General features: G+C 34.4%; 1 protein-coding gene across 3 annotated transcripts in view; it reads right to left on the bottom strand.

The window, feature by feature from the left end:
• Positions 1-642: 642 nt before the first annotated feature.
• Positions 643-22770, bottom strand: part of KCNT2 (potassium sodium-activated channel subfamily T member 2) — a 297725-nt gene continuing 275597 nt past the window's right edge. For all 3 annotated transcript variants that reach the window (XM_069459257.1, XM_069459258.1, XM_069459259.1), the window contains 3 exons: positions 20217-20520; positions 9981-10065; positions 643-3160 (listed from right to left, as the gene is read on the bottom strand). In XM_069459257.1, the coding sequence (XP_069315358.1) occupies positions 3049-3160; positions 9981-10065; positions 20217-20520 (501 nt within the window). In that variant the 3' untranslated portion in view covers positions 643-3048. The remainder of the gene's footprint in view (positions 3161-9980; positions 10066-20216; positions 20521-22770) is intronic.

Genomic DNA, 22770 nt, shown 5'->3' with positions numbered 1-22770 from the left:
AATGGCCCAAAGTTCCACAGGATGATTGCATCACCCATCTGAAAAGTTTCTCAGCAGGTGCTATTTAATTTGTTGAATTTGCCCAAAGTCTGTCTCTCTGATTTGCAGTCCTATGAATTTGATATCACCATTATTGCATATATAATCAAACAGAGAACTGCTGATTTATGCATTATGTATCAGCCAAAGTCCAACTGGAAGAGAGAAACCACATAGCAATTTGGATAGAGACCATTTTATGCAGAGAATTATTAACTGGAACAGAGCAGTGGAGTAATACCAGATTGCTTAGTAACAAGTAAAGAGTACTTGAGAATATACAGCAATGAAAAGAGCTGAGACAAAGTGCTCCAGGAAGAGACCCGAGGACTGAAATCCCTACTACCTGGAGATGGCACAGCTGTGACACACAGAATGGCAGAGAAGTCACTACAGTGTTGCACTGGCAGAACATTCTGGCAATTTACCCCGTAGGGTGCCAGAGAAAGCTGTTCATGGGGAAGCCTCTCACCGGAGGCTCTCCGCTACAAAACCATCTGACCGGGTGCTGAGGGAACTGCTGGCCCCTGGGTGTGCTGACCATTATACTTTCCAAACAAAATTTATCTAAGCAGCTAAAGTTTTGGCAATAAACACCAAGAGTTTCCATCATCAGAAATAATTTTATTATTTATTTGAAAGCAACTCAGTGTAACTAGTAGCAAAATGGTACACAGACAGTGAACAGAACCAATTCCCATAGGGCTACAAGGACTATTACTGACTTTATGTTTTATTTTCATGAGCAAGTATAATTATTTTAAAAAGGCAACAGTTCATCAAAAGTCTTTTATAAGCATTTTTTTATTCTTTAAATATCAGATAGACTAATAAACTATCATCATAGCAAGCTGATATGAATTGTGTCAAATATTAAATTTGGACTAATTCATAGTCAAAAATAATTATTTTAAATTTTATGAAACAAAATTATTAGTTATATAGGAAATATAATCATATCCTACCTTAAAATCCTAGTCTTCACACTGTCACAAAAATACTAAAGTTCAGATCTTGTGGGGAAATAAAAGATTTGTAAATCTTATGTTTATTCCTAAAAAATAATTGCAATAGAGTAAAAAAAGTCAATTCAAAGAAACATTATACTTGACTATAGATGTGTGACTATGAAACAAGGTCATTAAATTCATTATTTTTCTCCTTTACATACATTAGTTCTATTCTGCCTTCAGTTTTAACAATTTATATGTGAAAATGAGTTTGCCAAATATATTTCACATGTTTATAACATATACACACATATATGCATACAATCTTTGAGTTTTAAGGCATCCTCCCAATTTTAAGTGATCTGTTATAAATTCTACTTCTCTGATCAAAGATAGGCTCTCTCTGTTTTAGGGGAACTTTTGGTGTTCTTATAAATCTAAAATGTGGATAATGTACAATACTAAAAAAAAGACATTTCATATTTCATAAGCCAAATTACAATGGCTATCATCTTTAATTTCATATTTTATGTTTTACACTTTTATTTCTGTGGAATTATTGAAAAAACATTAGGCTATCTTTATCTTTTTTAAAAAATTTCTATTTTCCTTTCAATCGATCTGCTTCATTGTAAGAATAAAATGTCCCAATCTAGTCCTATATGTCCTATTTATTGTTCAACTAAAATTCAATGTCAAATTCAGTAACAAATACAAAATTAGAAGACAAATATCTTTTTAAATTTGCCAGTGGATCATCCATATGAGTATCTTAACATACTTCAACTACCTGTATTGATATATACATACAATACCTGTGTATTCTCTTGTGCTTTTTGGTCTATTTCTGTAGGGAAAAAAAGCAATAAAGCATTGGTGTCACCAAGGATCAATTTATATTTAAATGTATAACCATGAAATTCTTCAAGATTTATATTAAATTTAAAGGATAATTAAGTCTTTTATTGTTTGCTTTTCCCTTATAATGTTAAAATATAGTTCCTAAATGATTTTTCAAACTTACAGTTGTAACACACCATTTTTTGAATGTGATTATTTCAGTACTAAAGACACAAGGAGGACTTTTAATTTTTTGAAGTGTTTTTGTAGTCCATAAAAGGTATAAATTTTCTTTTGTCAATTTTGAAATATTTTTCTAACGAAATTACTATATAGATAGATGAAAATGTTAAAGCTCAAGAGTCTAATGAAAATTACTTCATATTTCAAGAAATCCAGTTAATGTTTCAGTTCTTGGATTAAATTTAAGTCAAAAAATGTGTATCATTTTCTGTATGCTAGGCATTCTTTTAGGAGAACAATAGACATTTGCTTTTTAGTACACTTTTCTTGGCATAAAAATGTGTCCTAGAAATAAAGTTACTAAAAAGTCCAGGTATTTAATATTCTTTCTTGTTTATATATTAGTTTCTTCAGTGTAATAAAACATGCTATGACCATCTCAAATTCTAATGAATATGACATCATATAAAAGGCAGAGAAAAAAGGTTAAAATGACTTAATGATTTGTATTCTAAAGCAAACTATGATTCCTACACAAACATCAGCCATACAAGTTTGTTGGTCAATCTCTATGTAGAGAAGACTAGACATTTAGGATGACCTCAATTTTATAAAACAGCTGTTTTAAAGAACATAATATGACATTTAATTTTGAAGGGGAGCATTAATCTTCTATGTCCATTTAATGCACCAAATATAGGTTTTTGTCTGCTTTCATAAAACATTAATAATTTTAAATATTGGCTTCATACAGTTTGGCTTATTGTAAAACAAATATCATATTTAAACTTTTATGTTTTAATTTAGGGTTTCAAAATCACTCCATTTATTACTTTTCAAATATTAATATGGGGAGTACCAATAAGAAGTCCATTAAGTTTCAAAATGATCTATATTTCTAAGAGAATAGATTATGTCTTTAAATATGAGAGAACTGAATATATTCCACTCTAGTTTCTTTCATGCCAGCAACACTTTTGTTGTTTCAAGCAAGATCCTTGTAAGAAAAAAAAATTAGTCTCTTATCTCCTTCTTGTCAAAGTTGAGTTTCCTCCCGAGAGTCTTGACCGGAAGCATTGCAGATGCTGTTTCTTCTACTAGGTTCACTGTTTGGAAGGTAAGCCAGTGGATCTGGTCGAATTAAATATCTAATAAAAGGAAACAAAGCAAGTAAGTTTGTAACAGTAAATAAAAGCAATCTTAATTCACACTGACTCTTTAGATTTTTACTTTGTTATTAGTTCAGTTTTTAGACTATTTAAACTATCTCTGTATTTAACATGGGTGGAAGGACTCATTGTTTAGTTGGGCTGTAAAACTGCAGGGTTTATATTATTATTTCCATCCCTGAGAAGCTTATGATGATGAATGCTGATAAATCAAGCATCATTATTTTTCAATTATGATCTATTTCAGCACCTCCATCTTATCACAGTTTTATGATTTATTTTAGTATTTTGTAGCTTTATCATTTCTTACTTTGGCCATTTTTGTATCAGGCAGAACTACATTCTAGCCATGATTTTTCCATTACTTAAATGTTCTTAATCTTATTTTTATCATTCATAAAATTATAAATTTGATGTAAGTAATTTCTATAGTCTTAAGTATTTTATGACTTTATAAAATTAATGATTAATAAATGCTATGGTGAATATTATGCATAGATAATGTTTTAATTAGCTGTAAAATGATTCATCTAACACTCAGGTTATGGTCTCGTAAGTGATAACACTAAAGTATAAAAAATAATTCTTGGCCGGGCGCGGTGGCTCACGCCTGTAATCCTAGCTCTCTGGGAGGCCGAGGTGGGCGGATCGTTTGAGCTCAGGAGTTCGAGACCACCCTGAGCAAGAGCGAGACCCCATCTCTACTAAAAATAGAAAGAAATTATATGGACAGCTAAAAATATATATAGAAAAAATTAGCCGGGCATGGTGGTGCATGCCTGTAGTCCCAGCTACTCGGGAGGCTGAGACAGGAGGATCGCTTGAGCCCAGGAGTTTGAGGTTGCTGTGAGCTAGGCTGACGCCACGGCACTCACTCTAGCCTGGGCAACAGAGTGAGACTCTGTCTCAAAAAAAAAAAAAAAAAAAAAAATTCTTCATTGTACTAGTAGATAGAGAAATATTCATCTGCCAAACTCAAATAATTCATTAATGCTAGAATTTGTTTTAAGAGGATTTTTGGGCGCTGTGGTGTGTGCCTTCAACCCCAGCAAGCCGTGAGGCTGAAGGGGGAGGATTGCTTGCGCCCAGGAGTGTAAAGACCAGCCCAAGCAGCCCGATAAGAAAAGTAAATAAAAAAACAAGAGAGAAATTTTACTTCTGACTATCAAATGACGTCTGGTAGTTTCATTGCGCTTCACTTTACTGTGCTTCACAGATAATCGTGTCTTTTAATAAGTGGAAGAGTTGTGCCAACCCCGCAGTGAGCAAGTTTATCAGCACCATTTTTCCAATAGCATGTGCTCATTTTGTGTTTATGTGTCACGTTTTGGTGACTCTTGCAATAGTTTTAGCTTTTTCTTTATTGTTGTATCTGTAATGGAGATCTGTGACCAGTGGTCTCTGGTGTTCCCGGCACAAGTGTTCTGGGCGCCGCTTGCTGCACCTGTGCGAGGCGGCAGACTGAAGTGACGCGTGTGTCTGTGCTCCACAGACGGGCTGCACCCCCCCCTCGCTCTTTCTCCTTGAGCTTCCCTCTTCCCCGAGACACAATATTGACGTTAGGCCTATCGATAACCCTATAGTATCTCTAAGTGTTCAAGTGAAAGGAAGAGTTGCGTGTTTCTCTCATTAAATCAAAAACAGAAAGTGATTAAGCTTAGGATGGCACGTTAAAAGCCAAGATAGATCAGAAACTAGGTCTCTTGTGCTAGTTAGCCAAGTCATTAACGCAAAGGGAAAGTTCTAAAGGAAATTAAAAGTGCTAGGCAAGTAAACACACAAATGATAAGACAGTGAAACAATGTTATTACTGATATGAAGAAAGTTACAGTGGTCTGGATAGAAGATCAAACCAGCCACAACATTCCCTTATGCCAAAACCTAATCCAGAGCAAGGTCCTAATTTTCTTCAATTCTGTGAAGACTGAGACAGATGAGGAAGCTGTGGAAGAAAAGCTGCAAGCTGGCAGAGGTTAGTTCATAAGGATTCAGGAAAGAAGTCATTTCCATAAGATAAAAATGCAAAGTGAAGCAGCAAGTACTGACACAGCAACTGCAGCAAGGCATCCAGATGATTTAGCTGAGACCATCGATGAAGGTGGCTACAGTCAGCAACAGATTTGCAAAGTAGATGAAACAGACTTCCATTGGAAGAAGATGTCCTCTAGGACTTTCAGAGCTAGAGAGAAGTCAATGTCTGGCTTCAAAGCTTCAAAGGACAGGCTGACTCTCTTGGTAGAGGCTCACGTAGCTGGTGACTTTTAGCTGAAGCTTAAACCCGAATGGGAAATGAGTATTTACCATTCAGAAAATCCTAGAGCCTGCAAGAATGCATGTTACATCTCCTCTGCCTGTGCTCTATCAGTGGAAGAACAAAGCCTAGATGAAAGCACATCTGTGTGTCCTACGGTTTACTGAATATTTTAGGCCCACTCTCGAGAACTGCTCAGGAAAAAAAGATTCTTTCAAAATATTACTGCTCTTTGGCAAATGTACCTGGTCACCCGAGAGCTTCAGTGGAGCTGTGCAAGGAGATGAACGTTGTTATCATGCCTACTAACATAAAATCCATCCTGCAGCCCATGGATCAAGGAGTAATTTCAACTTTCAAGCCTTATAATTTAAGAAATACATTTGTAAGGCTGTAACCTTCATAGATAGTGATTCCTCTGATGGATATTGGCAAAGTAAACTGAAAACCATCTGGAAAGGATTCTCCATTCTAGATGCCATTAAAAGCATTTGGAATTCACGGGAGGAGGTCAAAATATCAACATTAACAGGAGTTTGGAAGCAGCTGATTCCAACACTCAAGGGTGACTTGGAGGGGTTCAAGAGTTCAGTGGAGGAAGCAACTCCAGATGGGGTAAAAGAACTATGGAACTGGAGTTGGAATTGGAGCCTGAAGATACGGCTGAATTGCGGCTCTCTCATTATAAACCTGGAACAGATGAGAAGTTGCTTCTTACGGATGAACAAAGAAAGTAGTTTCTTCATATGGAATCTACTCCCGGCGAAGATGCTGTGAACACTGTTGAAATGGCAACAAAGGATTTAGAATTTACAGAAACTTAGTTCATAAAGCAGCAGCCAGGTTTGAGGGGACGGACTCCGATTTTGAAAGAAGTTCTACTATGGATAAAATGCTATCAAGGAGCACTTCACACTTCAAAAAAAGTCTTTCATGAAAGGAAGAGTCAATCCCAAACTTCCTTGTGTCCTTATTTTAAGAGATTCCACGGCCACCCCAACCCTCAGCAGGCGCCCCTCGATCACAAACCACCCATCCACATTGAAGCAAGATCCTCCGCCAGCAAAAAGACTGCAACTCCACGAAGGCTCAGACGATCACAGTAATGTACTTTTTAAGTAAGACAGGCACACTGTCTTTTTAAACATAAAGCTGTCGCACGCTTACAGACTACAGAAGAGTGTAAAAGTAACTTTTGTATGTACTGGAAAGCCGGAGACTTCATGTGATTCCCTTCCCTGCAATATTTGCTACACTGTGGTGGTCTGGAACCGAAGCTGCGTCCCACCAGGGACGCCTGTGTGTCTGCCGCAGCCACTTCCTGAGCACCTTGCAGCGCACTGTGCCAACACCTGGGAACACAAAACAATCACAACGCCTGACCCTGACCTGCCCGAGATTAGAGTACAATTTATGAAGCAGATAAAAAGAATAAAAAGACATTCCAAAAACTATAGAAAGAAAAAAAAGAACCACAGAAAGAATTAGAGCATGCTTTATTGAGGGAGTTGGGATGAACTTATCTGCTAGGTTTGGGAGTAGAGAAGCAGGAGGTGACCCCAGACTTGGACACTTGGGGGCACAGCAGAGAGACGTTCCCGATTTGATTGGAAATGAGTTTAACTTTAGAAGACTGGTTAGAACGGGAAATAGTGGTAGGGAAAGCAAGAAACAAAGGTAAAAAAACAGGTAATGAAGTAGTTTCAATTTCTGCTCCAAAGGCAGTGGGAAGCCACTGAGGGTTTGGACGGGAGAGAAGGAAAGTAAATATATGCAATTCAGCATTCCAAGAAAGTATGGTTGCAGGTGCAAATGAAGGTAGTATTTCATACTTCTGTAATAATTTTAGGAGGAAGTGCATAAAATGAATGGAAAAAGTGACTTAAAGGTGAGAACTCTAACAAAGATTGTACTTTTCCTCTTAAAAACTAAAGGGAAAATGTTCATAAAATATATTCCATAACGAAAATGAGAAAAGGCAGTTGCAAACACTCCAGTCTCTTTTCTTTGATCAAATAAAAGCTGAGATTAGTGTTCTTGGATCTATTAACTGGATTTTGTTATCTACCCACACTGCTTTGCAATTACTTTAAATATCAATATCATTGTAGATAGATGAGCACATCAAGCTTTTTAATACCATATCATCTAGTGATTTATTGCTCTTTGAATCAAATTAATGTTGCTGCTTTATTTAAAATGAAATTTTGAATATGAATTTTTAGAAAAACATAAAAGGTACCAGTGTAGTCCATTATCCCCTAAATTAATTGATGCAGTGGCAAAAGTTCTTTTCCTTAATATTATTACTACTAAACCTATGAGTCCAATAAAGCAAATTTCTTAAACTGTGTTTTTATATACTACTTGTCATGATAGGCTTTTTTTCCGTGATAATTTATCATTGCTTCAGCTCTACTAAAATTTAATTATCTCAATGCCACAAATACAGATCAATGTAATGATGCCATTAAAGCCTTTTTGTTTTTTAATAGCAGTCAAGCTGATATTTTAGTTTAAAATAAAAAATAAGAGTATCCAAAAAGCAGAAAATTCTCCAAGAATCTATTTTACCTATACACATTGTAATTACATATTTTCTTCATAAGTTTAAAAGATTGAAAATTATTTAAAATTGCAAACACATATGTGATGGAAGGACATACTCAGACTCAAAAGGTTAGCAAGATTTTGAACCTTTTGTCAAAAAATAGTTATGGGAAATAATTTTATTAGGTTCAAGAAACACATAAGATACAAATAATGTAAGCATAACTGAACAAATTCTATATAATTAATGCAATTATAATTATTTGAAAAAGAGGTATAAGACTGGATTAATACAGGTAGATTGGAGAATTAATAAAAATTGCCTGAATTTATGGGCTTAGCAGGGAGATGATGTGTAAATATGGATGCTAGGAAAAAAAAAAACAGCTTTGTTTCATTATAGTGATAAACTACATGAAGGCTCCAAGATGGGCAATTAGAATCCAGGTGCATCATTAATGAGATGTGTTCTTCTAAGGTCCCCATAAATTCAGCATCACCATTGCACACAACAGTTGATAAGGCCTTAAGAATTCTACTAGCTTAAATTATCTTTCATCTGATTCCTTAATGCTCCTACATTCCAAACAGTATGATCAGACAGTGAAATAAAACATTACTATACTTTCTAGTTGTATCTCAGGTGCATTTTAGGAATCTTTTCTCCCTTGTTTTGGGTCAAAATTACTACTGCTTTTGTCTTTTCCTGATAAGTTTTTGAAATACATTGCTGTTTCTGCCCTAAAACCAAACACTGCTCAAAAGTATGATATGCATTATTCTACTTCTTCTATATTCATGTCTTTTTCTTCTTTATTCATATCCGAACACCCATTGAGACTTTTGGATTTTTGGCATTTGTTCTGTGTCAGTAACACAAACCTGGAGTTAGCTACCTTGGGGAAGCATCCCTTTGTCTAGTCCAGGATGAGGTCGGACACATAAAGAGCGTATTCTTGTTAGAAATTTCTCTCCTAGGCCTACACCACCAAGTGCCAAAGTGCCCTTTCTAAGATCTTGCTATTAGTTGCTCATAGAGGTCTAAGTGTTGTTCATCATCTATGAGGCCAAATTTCAGATTCATTTTGTCACTTAGGGCCCTTCCAAAGGCAGGTCTAATTTATGTGCTCAATATTATGTTTTCTTACCAACAGAAATGCTACAAATACAAAGCTTCTACTCCAGGCAAACTGTCAACTCAAGCACTTTATGCGATTCTTATGTAGTGCAATTCTCAAGCCATTTTTCCCGTTCTAGGATGTCCTTTGTGCTCCACCAACACAAACTCTATCCCCCCTTCAGAATCTAGGTTAAGTCTTGCATCCTTTATAATCACTTCAATCACAATTATGTCTTCCTCTGTGAATTTTAAAAAGTACTGTTTATCTCACTCAACTGATACTAAATTTATTATATTAGTTACAAAGTCATATATATTATTAAATTTTTCATGTATAAATTATATTTTATTAATTAGAGTATATGGACTTTAAAGACAGGGAAAATGTCTCAGCATCTCTATTTTACAACTTTAGGGCAGTGCCATTACAATTATACATGCTCAATACATATTTTTCAATGAATCAAATTTTTCCCATAGACCTTTTTCTAATATATGCTTTGACCTATTTTACTTTGGCTTTTAGGAACTTCAAGGTATTTAGAACTAGATACTGTGGGATATTATAGGTTTTTTTTCTTTGAGTTTTTCTCTTATTACTTCACATATTTTTTCTTATTTCACCAAATGTATATTAGCTCATAAAATACAGGATTCATGCTATTATTTGCTTATCTTATGCCCCTTCTTTTAAATAATTCTACACTTTTTTATATTATTACACACAAAATATCAAATGCATTCATTTATGAAAAATTAGACATAGACTTTTAAGCACTTATATCACAAAAAATAAGGGGCTAAAATGGTAGAAATATAAAGCTAAATTAGTAGTTTTCTACCATACATGCCTCATGTGAGATATGAGATCAACTTACACAACATCGTTCACTTCTATTCTGGTGTCTGGAGACGGGTTAATCAGGATGTAGGAGAGCGTACTCTGATGATCGTTCATTTCGTCTAGAAGATAAATAAATGTCAGGTTTGTTACACTGCTTACAGAAGATTACCAGAATTACTGCAGAACAGCTTAAATTGAAGCTCATAACTGTCAAAGAGAACTTGCTATATTTTATATACAGCATGGTTGTATGCATAAGTTCGGCTGTTTTCAAATGATTGCCATTGATGGGATCTGACAGGCATCCACTTTTTGCTCCAATAGATGATACAAATAAAGTACCTAATTCTGTTCAGAACCACCACAGTTATATTCTGCCCACTAAGCTATTATACTGAAACAGTATTTCTATTAAAGAAATGGCTGGACAAGATCTTTACTTGATTTATTATTCCTTATCAATTACAAAAAAAAAATTGTGTTTATCGATAGCTATCCCTTTAAGGAATATTCATACAGGAAATTCTTTGAAAAGAATCTAATTATATTGTGATTAGAAAACATGACAAGCATGTGTCTAAAAAGCTTGAAGACCCTAAATATGTCTGATGTAACGACATGACACATCCGATATGAGCCATCGTAATGCTTTTGCAGAATACAGAGAATCCTGTGGAACTGAATTTAACAAAAAGTTTTAAGGGGAGCATACTACTGAATCACTTGTTTTTCTTCTAAAACAATATATATTTGTAAAATAAATGGCAGTGCCCTTTTAATTATGTTAGTTCACTCTAAAGACATCCTCAGGCTGCAAGGCAGGAAAGATGACTTGGTATTATATAGGGCATTTGAAAAAAAAAAGGCAAATAGCTTTGGAGTGTCAGTTTTGCATATTTCAAAGTTCTCATAAGATGTATGTATAAAGCCATGTGGATAAATACTTCAATAAATATAATTCCACCCAAGGATATAGTTTTTAGACTGTGAGAATGCTCTCAAATATCCTGTTCTAGAGCCATGTGCTGGTCTGGCCTTCTCACTTACAGACGAGTGGATCCTGCAGGAAACACTACATTTTGCAGTTTCATACAAAATCTAAGAATAAATATCATGCCGATAGAGATACATCAATCCTCAAATAACTGCATTAAATTAAAGATTTTTAAAGGCCAGCATAGCTACCTTGATAAACAATTTGGGGCACTGGAATATGTATCATTTTTGAAAAATAATGTTGACCACTATGTTCTTCTGACTAGAAACTTGTCACTTTAACGTGAAAGACAGTGTTTTCAGCTATGGTATTTCCAGCTGATATGGAAATCTATAAATGAAAATGCAGATCTTACAAAGCAGATAAATTGCAAATAACTGAACTCACCATAAGTTTTCCAGTTAAACTATTATAATCACAGGCCCATCAAATTAACATCCAAATAAAGGAATATATTCAGTTGCACATCTGGGAGTAGATACAAGGAATTGCACTGTGCCACAGGGGTAGTTTCCAGGAAAAAATAGAGAATATTTTATGAAATTTAAATTTTAGATAAACAACTAACAATTTTTGCCATAAATATGTTCCAAATATGGCAGGTGATATACTAAGAATTATTTGCTGTTTATCTGAAATTCAAATGCCATTGGGAATCCTGTATTTTTGTTTGCTAAATCTGGCAATCATACCTAGGGATAAATCGCTAAGTCAACTGGCTGGAGCTTGGAATTCCAATGAGTATACAATGACGCTTATTCCAGATAAGGTATAATTCCAACTCAAAACATACTGTACCAGTAGGAGATTACCAGGATCATTTCTCTACATCAAAAGCAATTTTGATCCATGTGTGCTTTTTGTGAAATTTTCCCCTAGCATGAATTTCTACAACTGCTGTGCAAAGAAACAGATTGATCAGGCATTATATACTGTAGACTAAATCATAATATTCTGAAATGTAATAAGTCCACCTGAAAATCTCTATCTCATCTGGCTATGTATAACTCTGTTTTTTATATAAACAATGCCATTCATTATTGAACTGTGATACAGGGAAATCATTTAACAGAGAACTTTACAGTCAATATTGATACTCAACCTGTCTCCTTGATTATTAACAGAATATTGTATCTATTTTTTGGGTCTGGAATCAAGCAAAAATCTATCAGTGCCCTGGTTTGCCTGATAAAAATGTAAAAATTGTCTAGATAACTGAGAAATTCCCAACAGTGGATATAATTATTGTTTCAATATTTTGTTCTGCTCAAGTGGTCTGTTTTATTTACCATACTGAGGATTTTAACTTTTCCATGGACTGCAGGAATTGGAGGAAATGTTTTGATATTGTGTTCAGTTACATGATTCCACATGATTTATAGCAAGACATGGATAACATCACAATCGGAACTAATCACTCCTGGTTTCCTTCCTCACCTCTTAATGACTTTTCCCCTGAGGGCAGAAATGACTTCTCTTTTTAATTTAGGTTAAAAGAAGTTGCTGAGCTCTGAGCTCATTTCTTTCGTGTCTGCCTCAGTATAGGGTTAACTTTGGGCTGCTTGTTGAGAAGGCCTGCAATTCCCTCTCTTTCTTTGTGACATTAAGAATTAAGGAGTGAGATTTTCAAAAAGCCACATCAAAATTACAATCAACAATAGTTTGTATCAACCAAAAGTCTGGTATCTGTGTCTCTATCAGTCATTCTCTATAGTTATTTTTTAAGTTATTTCATAATTCTGAAGGGGAAAATGTGGTAGGTTTACTGGATTTTTAAGACTTCATCATAATAATTATCACTGACCCTGGTAAATACCCAAATTGACTAAAATAAGATTCTGTACTGAGACTATAATACCATATTTACTGAATAATATCAATTTTCTTTAGTAAATTTGGTTTCCTGAACCACATAATCAAGATTTTATTTCCTACCAAACAAAAATATCTACTAAAGGCAAATAGTCACAAAAATATAATTAAACTCTGATCTTGGCAAAATAAAAAGCACTATAGTTAAATTATTTTCATTGAAATTAGTGTTTCATCATTGACATAATTATTTTAATGAAACTATTCACATGAAAAATTGGAAAAACAGGCTGGGCCCGGTGGCTCACGCCTGTCATCCCAGCACTCTGGGAGGCTGAGGCGGGAGGATAGCTTGAGCTCAGGAGTTTGAGACCAGCCTGAGCAAGAGCGAGACCCCTGCCTCTACTATAAATAGAAAGAAATTAGCTAAACAACTAAAAATAGAAAAAATTAGCCAGGCATGGTGGCGCATGCCTGTAGTCCCAGCTACCCGGGAGGCTGAGGCAGGAGGATCACTTGAGCCCAGGAGTTTGAGGTTGCTGTGAGCTAGGCTGACGCCATTGCACTCTAGCCCAGGCAACAGAGTGAGACTGTGTCTCAAAAAAAAAAAAAAAAAAAAAAAATTTAAAAAAAAATTGAAAAAACATACTCTAATATTGTACTTTAAAAGAAATTCTATAGGGGAAAAGTCAAGGACTGCCAGTAATATTTACAAAGAAACTTATTTTGCTATATTAATTAACATATACAATTATTTAATTAAAATCTTTAAATTGCAAATATTCTGCTTAAACTAGTCCATGTAAATAGACCATATTAGAAAGGAAATAGAATCACACTTCTATAGTTCTTACAAAATAGTTGATTAATAAGTCCTATTTCACACAGGTGAATTTCATTGTTTTTTTTAAATGTTCAAGTGTTTTAAGAGGACTTTTTAAAGAGGAGAATAAAATTTGGTAAGAGAGACTCCACCAAAAACTCTTAGATTTGATAATAAACTCAGTAAAGTCTCAGGATCCAAAAATCAATGTAGAAAAATCAGTAGCATTTCTATATACCAATGACAAGCAAGCTGGGAACCAATCAAGAAGACAATCCCATTGACGATAACAACAAAGGAAATACCTGGGAATGTCTTTCATGAAGAAGGTGAAAGATCTCTACAAGGAAAACTACAAAACACTGATGAAAGAAGTTGTAGATGATACAAACCAATGGAAAAATATCCCATGATCATGGATCAGAAAAATTAAAATTTTTAAAATGACCACACTGCCCAAACTAATCTGCAGATTCGGTGCAATTCTTATCAAATTTCAATGTCATTTTGTACAGAATTATAAAAAATAATCTTAAAATTCATATGGAACCAAAAAAACCACAAAAAAGCAAACAAACAAAAAACAAAACAGCCCAATTACCCAAAGCAATCCTAAGCAAAAAAACTCCCAAAATAAAAAACAAAGCTGGAGGCATCACATTACCTGACATCAAACTATACCAAGTGAACAGAAATGCTGCAGAATGGAAGAAAATATCCGCAAACTATGCAACTAACAGGGGATTAGTATCCAAAATTTAAAAGGAACTTGACTCAACAACAATAATAATAAATAAACATTAAAAAGTGAGCAAAGGACATGAATAGACATTTTTCAAAAGCCATACAAATGGCCAACAAGAATATGAAAAAATACTCAACGTTACTAATCATCAGGGAAATGAAAATTAAAACCACAGTGAGATATCATCTTACGCTAGTTAGAATGGTTATCATTAGATAGACAAAAAATAACAGGATTGGCAAAGATTCAGAGAAAAGGAAATGCTTATACACTGTTGGTGAGATTACAAAGTAATACAACCTTTGTGGAAAACAATATGGAGATTTCTCAAAGAACTAAAAATAGAACTACCATTCAATCCAGCAATCCCACTACTGGGTATTGACCCAAAGGAAAAGAGCTCATTATATAATTATCAAAAAGATACCTGCATTTGTATGTTTATCACAGCACATTTCACCATTGCAAAAAAAAAAACAAACCAGGAAATCAACATAAGTGTCCATCAACAGACAAATGGATAAAGAAAATGTGGCATATATACACAATGGAATACTATTTGGCCATAAAAAAAGAATGAAATAATGTCTTTTGCAGCAACATAAATGTAACTGGAGGCCATTACCTTAAGTGCAAAACTTAGGAAGTCAAATACTACATGTTTTCACTTATTGGGTAGGAGCTAAATAACGTGTATACATAGATATAGAGTATGGAATAATAGACATTAGAGACTTGGAAGGGCAGGAGGGTGGAGAATGGGTAATGAGAAATTACTTAATGGATACAATGTACATTATCTGTGGTAACAGATATACTAAAAGGCTAGACTTCACTACTATGCAATATATCCAGTTAACAACATTGCACTTGTACTCCTCAAATTTATACCAATGGGGAAAAAAAAACAAAAGTAATTTGCCTTTTCAAAAAATAAAAAAGTGGAAACATTCCTTATATTTGTACAGTTTACCATTAAATAGAACTTCTGTTATGGACTGAATTGTACCCCCTGCAAATTCCTATGTTGAAGTGCTAACCACCTATGTGGCTGTATTTGGAGGTACCGACTTATAAAGTCATTAAGGTTACATGACATTATTAGGGTTGGGCCCCCATCTAATAGGACTGGTGTCCTTATAAGAAGAAGAGACACCAGGAGGTCACACACAGAAAAGGCCCTACGAGGACACAGCGATAAGGTAGCCATCCGTAAGCCAAAATGAGAGGCCTCGGAAGAAACCAATCTGTAAATACCATGATCTTGGAGTCTCGGCCTCCCGACCTGTGAGAACATAGACTTCTATAGCCATCCAGTCTTTGGCATTTTGTTACGGCAGCTACAGTAGACTAATGTAACTTCTAAAAATACATAATCATTATATCATGTATAATCAGAGAAACATTTCACATAATACAAAGGTATCACTCTGAAACCAGATCACCTGCAACTCTGGATCTACCAGTTGCTCACTCTGAAACAGGCAAATGATTTAATTTTTCTTAATTTCTCTGTGTTTAGTTTCCTCACCCGTAAAATGGGGATAGCAATAGTGCTATGTCATTGGCTACTGTTAGAATTAAATTATAATAAATAAATATTAAATATGATTTTAAATTAATATCTTAACATTCATATGCAGTTCTTGGACTTAGTACCTGGTTCACATCAAGTGCTATGTGAAGTTCATCTATTATTATTACAGCAGGCAGAATGAAGCTGTAAATTATTCTAAAAAAAACAACTGTATATGTGTAGTGATATGAAAGTGTTGGAAAGCCGTGTTCCAAAGGCAAAGAACAGCAAGTGGGAAAGCATGAGATGCTCTGGGTTAAGCCTCAGGAAGCAGGCACCAGGGAAGGGACTAAAAAGAGCAAGGAAAATATTAACTGGGGACGATGTTGAAAGGGCGACTGAAGGGCTTCACCCTGGGTCAGCAGTTTGAATTTTATTCCAAATGCGATCAGGAAACATTGAAAGCTTTTAAGAGGTGGGGGCTGGTGGCATGTTCTGATTTTTTAGAACATGTATCTCTTTGGTCTGTGAGAAATAAACTTTGTAGGGAAGAGTAAGTTTGGATTCAGGAATATTAGGTGCTTATATGGAACAGAAACCCAGGTGAGCGATGATGGCAGCTTGGGAACAACAGAAAGGGAGGAATTAGAAAAGAGGGAGGGAAAGAGAGAGAGATGACAGAGGCAGAGACAGAGATAAAGGGAGAGTGACAGAGAGAGTGGGGGAGAGAGGGAGGGAGAGACAAAGAGAAAGAGATTGAGAGGAGGCAGGAACGGAGGGAGACAGTTTTAAGGTGGGGAATACCACTCCAGGTTTGAACATTAATAGGAAAAAGCAAGTAAAAGAAATTAGTGCTGTGTGAGAGAGTGGTGTACGTTTTTCTTTAGTCACTACAAAGGAATAAATAATCTCAACTGTACAGTACTTATTTCTCCCACATAGTTCTAAAAGTGCAAATAATTGGTAATAGCACAACCTAAGGATGATTTCATTGTCTTTCACCTGAACAGCCATCCACATTATGTGTTTGTTACCCACAAATCAAACTGGCTAGTTTTATAGTGCTGACCTAGTTTGCTCATGTATTCCAGTTTAATGCCAAACTATGTAAACTATGTTTATGAGTACAACTATTTTGTCCATTTTTGCTGAAATTTTAGGGGAGGGGTGGGGAGTGCTTAGAGACAAAAGAGTAGTTCTATTTAACTAACCTCTGTTTAAAATGATTTTTATTACCTTTCATAAATTTATAACTATTTTGTGATAGGCAAGATAAAATTTAAATAATAAAATAAGAGGACCCTCTTAACTTCCCTTCATATGAATGATCAGAAGTCAAGATTATATGAAACAATTAGCAAAATGAGTAGAATGATTTAGGGCAAAATTTCAGAAATAGCAAAATTTCAACTCTGCCATGTGCCACTTCATCACATACTAGCTTCATACACAAGACAAGTTTCAGAGACCAAAGAGAAGAAGAAATTATTAAGAGTAAATGTGAGATGATAATGTGAAGACATGGAGTCTAGTTAGCTGGGAAAAAGAACGAGAAAGGTGAACACTACAGGGTGTGTGTGCACACGTATGGATGTGTGCATGTACAAACACGTGCACGCGTGTGTGTCTGTGTTAGGATAAGGGAAGGACACTTGTTTATTCAGAGGAGGAGCTACAGGAAAAAGATAAAGACCAAGGATTATGGAAGAGTGAGATTAGCCAACTGAATTTGATTTTGAGGGAGCCAGGAAGTAACAGAATCAAAAGTTCAGGAAAATAATCCTTTCTTTTATCTGGAGCAAACAACTAATCTATAAAATTAATCTGAAAGAAGAAACATTCAAAAATAGGAAAATACTGAAAAAGAAGACTTCAAGGGGGTCTCTAGCCCTATCAGATATTAAAACATTATTTTATTAACATTAAGCCTCTATAATTAAAACAGTGGATACTTCTGCCTGAATAGGCAGACAGGTCATTACAACACAATAGAAAGTCTAGAAACAGACCCAATGACATCAATCAATATGCAAAACAATAATTGCTTTAAAGCATTCATCCTCAATGGAGATAATATTGCTATCAAGGATGCAAAATTTGTTGGATTTTTTTTGGATATGGGCAAAAATATCTTACTTTTTTATGTATAAAGTACAGATATACATACAATACTCAGATACGCATCATATCTGTAGTATGAATTGAATGACACTCTGGGATAAGCTCTTTATTATTCATTATCCCATTTGTCTTTTACGACAAACCTACAATATAGGTATTATTACTTCCGTTTCTCTGATAAGAAAATAGGCTCAGAGAGGTTAAATAATTCAACAAATCCATCATAGAATATGAGTTCTATAAATGCAAAGGTCTTGCCTGATGTGCCTAGAACTGAGGGCAGCCCAATAATATCTGTTGAATGGATGAATTGTTATGAGTTAGGCGTAAGTAGAGAAGTCCAGAAGCTCATGATGCGTCAGATTCCAGATCTTGTTTTAATAATCACTATGTTATTAGAGGTGTCCAGTACATGGTTTTGGAATGGACTGATGGATCTATGGCTAGATAGTTGGATAGAATGAAGAGAGAGAGAAGAAGAAATAAGGAAAGAAAAAAGTGGACAGAATCTGTTCTTCCTTTCTGCAATAGTGTACCAATTAAATTAACAAATCCTAGAGAATAACTAAATTTAAGGTACCTGACAGACGTTTCTTTATGAAAAACATAATATGATTTCCGATGATTCTTCCATTCAGTCAGCTTATGCATTTTTGTGCCTTTAAGAATCAAACTTATCTGCCATACTGCTTACAGGACCACCCAGGGGTTTTAATGTTCATGAAAAGCAACTGGAACTTGGGTAAGCAATCATTGACTAGAACTTTTTACTAAAAGAAAAAATGGTTAAATAACAACTAACAAAAGAAATACACATAGAGGACTATAGTCCTATAAGAAATATTATCATATTTAATGTCATTAAATTGGCAGGAAGCTATTAGTGAATTTGTAAAATGAGGATCATTTTTTTCTTTTAATTTGCTTCTTCATGTAAGACATTAAATGTGGTTATATTAAAATCACTGGTCACAGGTGAATCTAGATTACATTTAAGTTATTGAAATATTATTATGAATTTCAACTACATATGGAATCCTGAGTCCAACACATTTTAACTGTATGTTCTTGAGCAAGGTCTTTAACCTCTGAAAGTCAAATTTCTGAAGGGTAAAATGAGGTACCTATCTAATCAGGGTTACATGGAATAATGAGAAAATACAAATAAAGCACCTAGCATAGTTCCTGAAGTACACACAGCATGTAGCAGTTTGTACATAGCACAGAATAGTATGCAGTAAATATGTTATTTTTCTTATTCCAAGAAACATAGGCAACTTCTCTTAACCTTTAATTCAATGATTAGAATTTCTTTCTATGAACATTATCTCAAATTGAGACTTTAATAATAAAGATGAGGTGGGGTAAATATGAAATGCATTCTATTTTATTCTTAATTTGCATGGTACCAACACCATCTTAGGTCCTGGTTTACCCAAGTAAATGAAATGAAATACCTATTTTTTTTTTTTTTCCTGTGAGGTGACCAAATTTCTTTTTAAAATAAAATTCATAAAGTGATAAATGATATATTTTAAAGTTATCTTTGCATTATTTACCTAAGTTGTGTCTGTATGTTCTCTATGGCGATCACAGATCCACATAGGAGCCTCTAATTACTGAGACAGATCTGCACTTTATGAGATAAAGCACTACTTTGAGCTTCAAAATCAAAGCTTTTCAAGACATTTTGTTTCTGAATCATGGGAAACTAAACATATTTTATAAGAATATTTTGGTTCATCTATGGCTGGTACAACTAGTTACTTGCCAATGCCTCAAATTCGTTCCATTTCAGACCCTAGAGTAAGACGTATGTTGATGTGTGTGTGTGTGTGTGTGTGTGTGTGAGAGAGAGAGAGAGAGAGAGACTTTGGAGCCAGACAGACCTGGATGTAAATCTCAGCTCTGTTGTTAACAAGCTAAGTAGCAAGTTTCTTACCTAAAAAACTTAGTTTCTTTACCTCTAAAATAGAAACAGAGGGTTGGCTTGGAGTTTTGTGAAAACTGAAATTAAGATAATTCATGTTATGGGCTCAGCACAGTGCCTAGCAGACTAAGTAAATGCTTAACATTTTTAGCATCCTATTTTATTATCATCATTTAGACTTTCTGTAGGTGATTACATCTGTCGCTAGTTTCCACAAACTGACCTGTGGAGAAAAATGCAATTGTTTACTAAATTAGAGCCAACTATGTAACCACCAATGGCAAGAAATCACAAGTCCATACACACAGTAGTTTTAAAGAGCATACCATATCCCACTGTAGAAAGACCCAAGTGTTTCATTCTATTTTTCACAAGTTCTGCAAGCTCTTGTCTTTCTGACCTCCTGTAGAGGTTCAGTCGCTGTTGGGTTATTTTTTCAGCTGTTTTACCAGAGTGTTTTGGACCTTTTCTGCTCAGTCTTCGGGCCCACTGCATGCTCTTTCTCCGCAGTAAGGGGTGGTCTGACTGGTCGCTGGAGGTGGAGTTGCGGTGGTTGCTGCGGTGGTGCCCTTGTTGCTCTCTGGAGTCTTTGGTGTCTTCCCACTCTTCCACACTGATAGATATTTGAGACTTCAAAGGAAAGGGATATTGATAATTAGACATTTTAGGAATGATCAGGGCCTGGAGTTGAAACAATATTCATTTGCTATTATCTTGGTATAGTTATATATCTACTCATGAGAGTTTTCACAGAAAGAGCAAAATCATAATCTTTGACTGTAATTTTTATTACTAAAAATATTATCAGAAAATATGTTTTCTTGAACTTACATAAGAACCAGATAAAATATCTGCATCCTCTAATACAATTTTTTATGAAAGGATTTAACTTTTTATGCATAAGGGCTTTCTTATCATAAATGATGACTAGCATATAGTTATTTGAAACATCCAAGAAACTAGGTATTTTATTGAAATAAAGTCCAGTAATAGAGTTTTCTAAATCTACAACAAGTATTTCACATTCAACTTAGAAACTATTATAATTGTTATATTTTTGGAATTATTTATATTTTTAAAGGCTTTTAAATTATTGTTCTTTCTAAAGATGGCACTGGAATGAACTTTTTAAAATGTGATTTTTTTATTCCCTCATATATCCCAGAAGAAAACAAAAATCAATTTTAACTCATGCATTCAATATTTACCATGTAAAATATTCTTCTGATTAAAATACTAAAACATATTTCAGAAACTGTTCTAAGTATTCTAAGTTAAAATATGTTGTAAATATTAATGTTTCACAAATGTATTGTAGAATCACAACTAAAACCAGGCCATTCTCCATAGGAGGGAAAAACAATGAATAAACTCACAAAGTCTATTTTAACTCACTCTTGTACTACTAAATCTGATTTTTAAAGTAAGAAGTTCTCCTTTGATTATAGGCCCTTAACAAGCGAAAGTTTACTGTTTCAAATTTGTTGCTTTTCATACCAAGAAGTCGTATGAAATGCACCATGGATCAAAACAGAAAGTCTTACTTTCTAAAAACATGCACATGCAAACGAACAACTTCCTGAACTCTACGGTACTGCAGAGCAGCCCTCAGGAACCTGCTACCTGGGTTTCCCTCCTATGAATGGAAGCTGGAACTTCAGCTACAACATGCATGTATTGCTGGCTTTTAAAATAATAGAATTTAAATTACCAATTTAAGTAAGGTCAGGAAGTAGATCCAATAAAATCCTTTAAAAGTGAATATAAATTACAGAGGCTCAGTCAATTCCTTACAAACATTCCCAGTGGCAAGCTATGATAGTATCTCACACTTAAATTCAACCAAAAATTCAAATATTCATCTACATCACTGTTTCAAAACAGTACTGTACCAGAGTGATATAAAAATACTGTATTTAATCTTCCTATCTTCACGATAAAAGAATATTTGATTAAAAATTTTTAGAAACCATATTTTATCATAAGTTGGAAACAATATTAGTTTTTAATACTATGATTTTTGCAATATGGATATTTTTACGAAGTCTTAATCTATTCTCACCTACTCGATACTATACTGAAAAGCCTCCTCTGTGAAAATAAAATACATAAACTCTCAGTAATATCTACCATCAATAAATAATATCAATCTTTATTCAGTTTACATGTATGTTGTAGCAAAAATGAAAATATGTAAGTTCATTCATATTTATATGCTTGCAGAATTTAATCACAATCCTTTGTCCCTCTTTCTAGTCATAGGTCCCTGTAATAGTTTGATTTCCTATAAATATGCGGAAATAGTAATATTGCCAGACCAAATACTCAAGCTATTATGTTTGTCTAATGTCACTTATAATTCAAGTCACAGTACTATAAGCTAATTAAATATTTTAAGGGGAATGGTGGGGATTCACTCTTCTTCTAGGCAGGGATAAACACTGTGAATGCTTTTCTTTAGTCATTGTATCAGGCATCATGTAAAGTATACATCTAAAACATGAGCCAGCTGAAACCTATGATTACATTCTTTTAGCAAGATTAAATACCCTATTTATCAGTGCTTTGAATTCCTCAAGGAAGGAAATATTATGGTTTATACATAAAATCCGTAAGAATTGCAAGTCCTTTTTAAAACTAATTCCATAAAATAAGTAGTATCTGTTTGTGAACTTCACTTTAAAGAAAAAAGGAATGAGAAGAATTTGGAGATTCGTTTTAAGAATTCCAAATCCCAAACAGATTGTTCTTTGCATGTTTGGAATTTGCATGCCATTTTCCCATTCTTTCAACATGATATAATAAAAAGTATATTGAATTTTTGTGTATTAATATATACAAATTTGAGTGCAATTTCAGATGTTTCCTAGCTCTGTCTCT

This window comes from Eulemur rufifrons, chromosome 27, assembly GCF_041146395.1.
Source record: "Eulemur rufifrons isolate Redbay chromosome 27, OSU_ERuf_1, whole genome shotgun sequence".
In the NCBI taxonomy this organism is placed as follows: Eukaryota; Metazoa; Chordata; class Mammalia; order Primates; family Lemuridae; genus Eulemur; species Eulemur rufifrons.
This window is presented reverse-complemented; position numbering and strand designations above follow the sequence as displayed.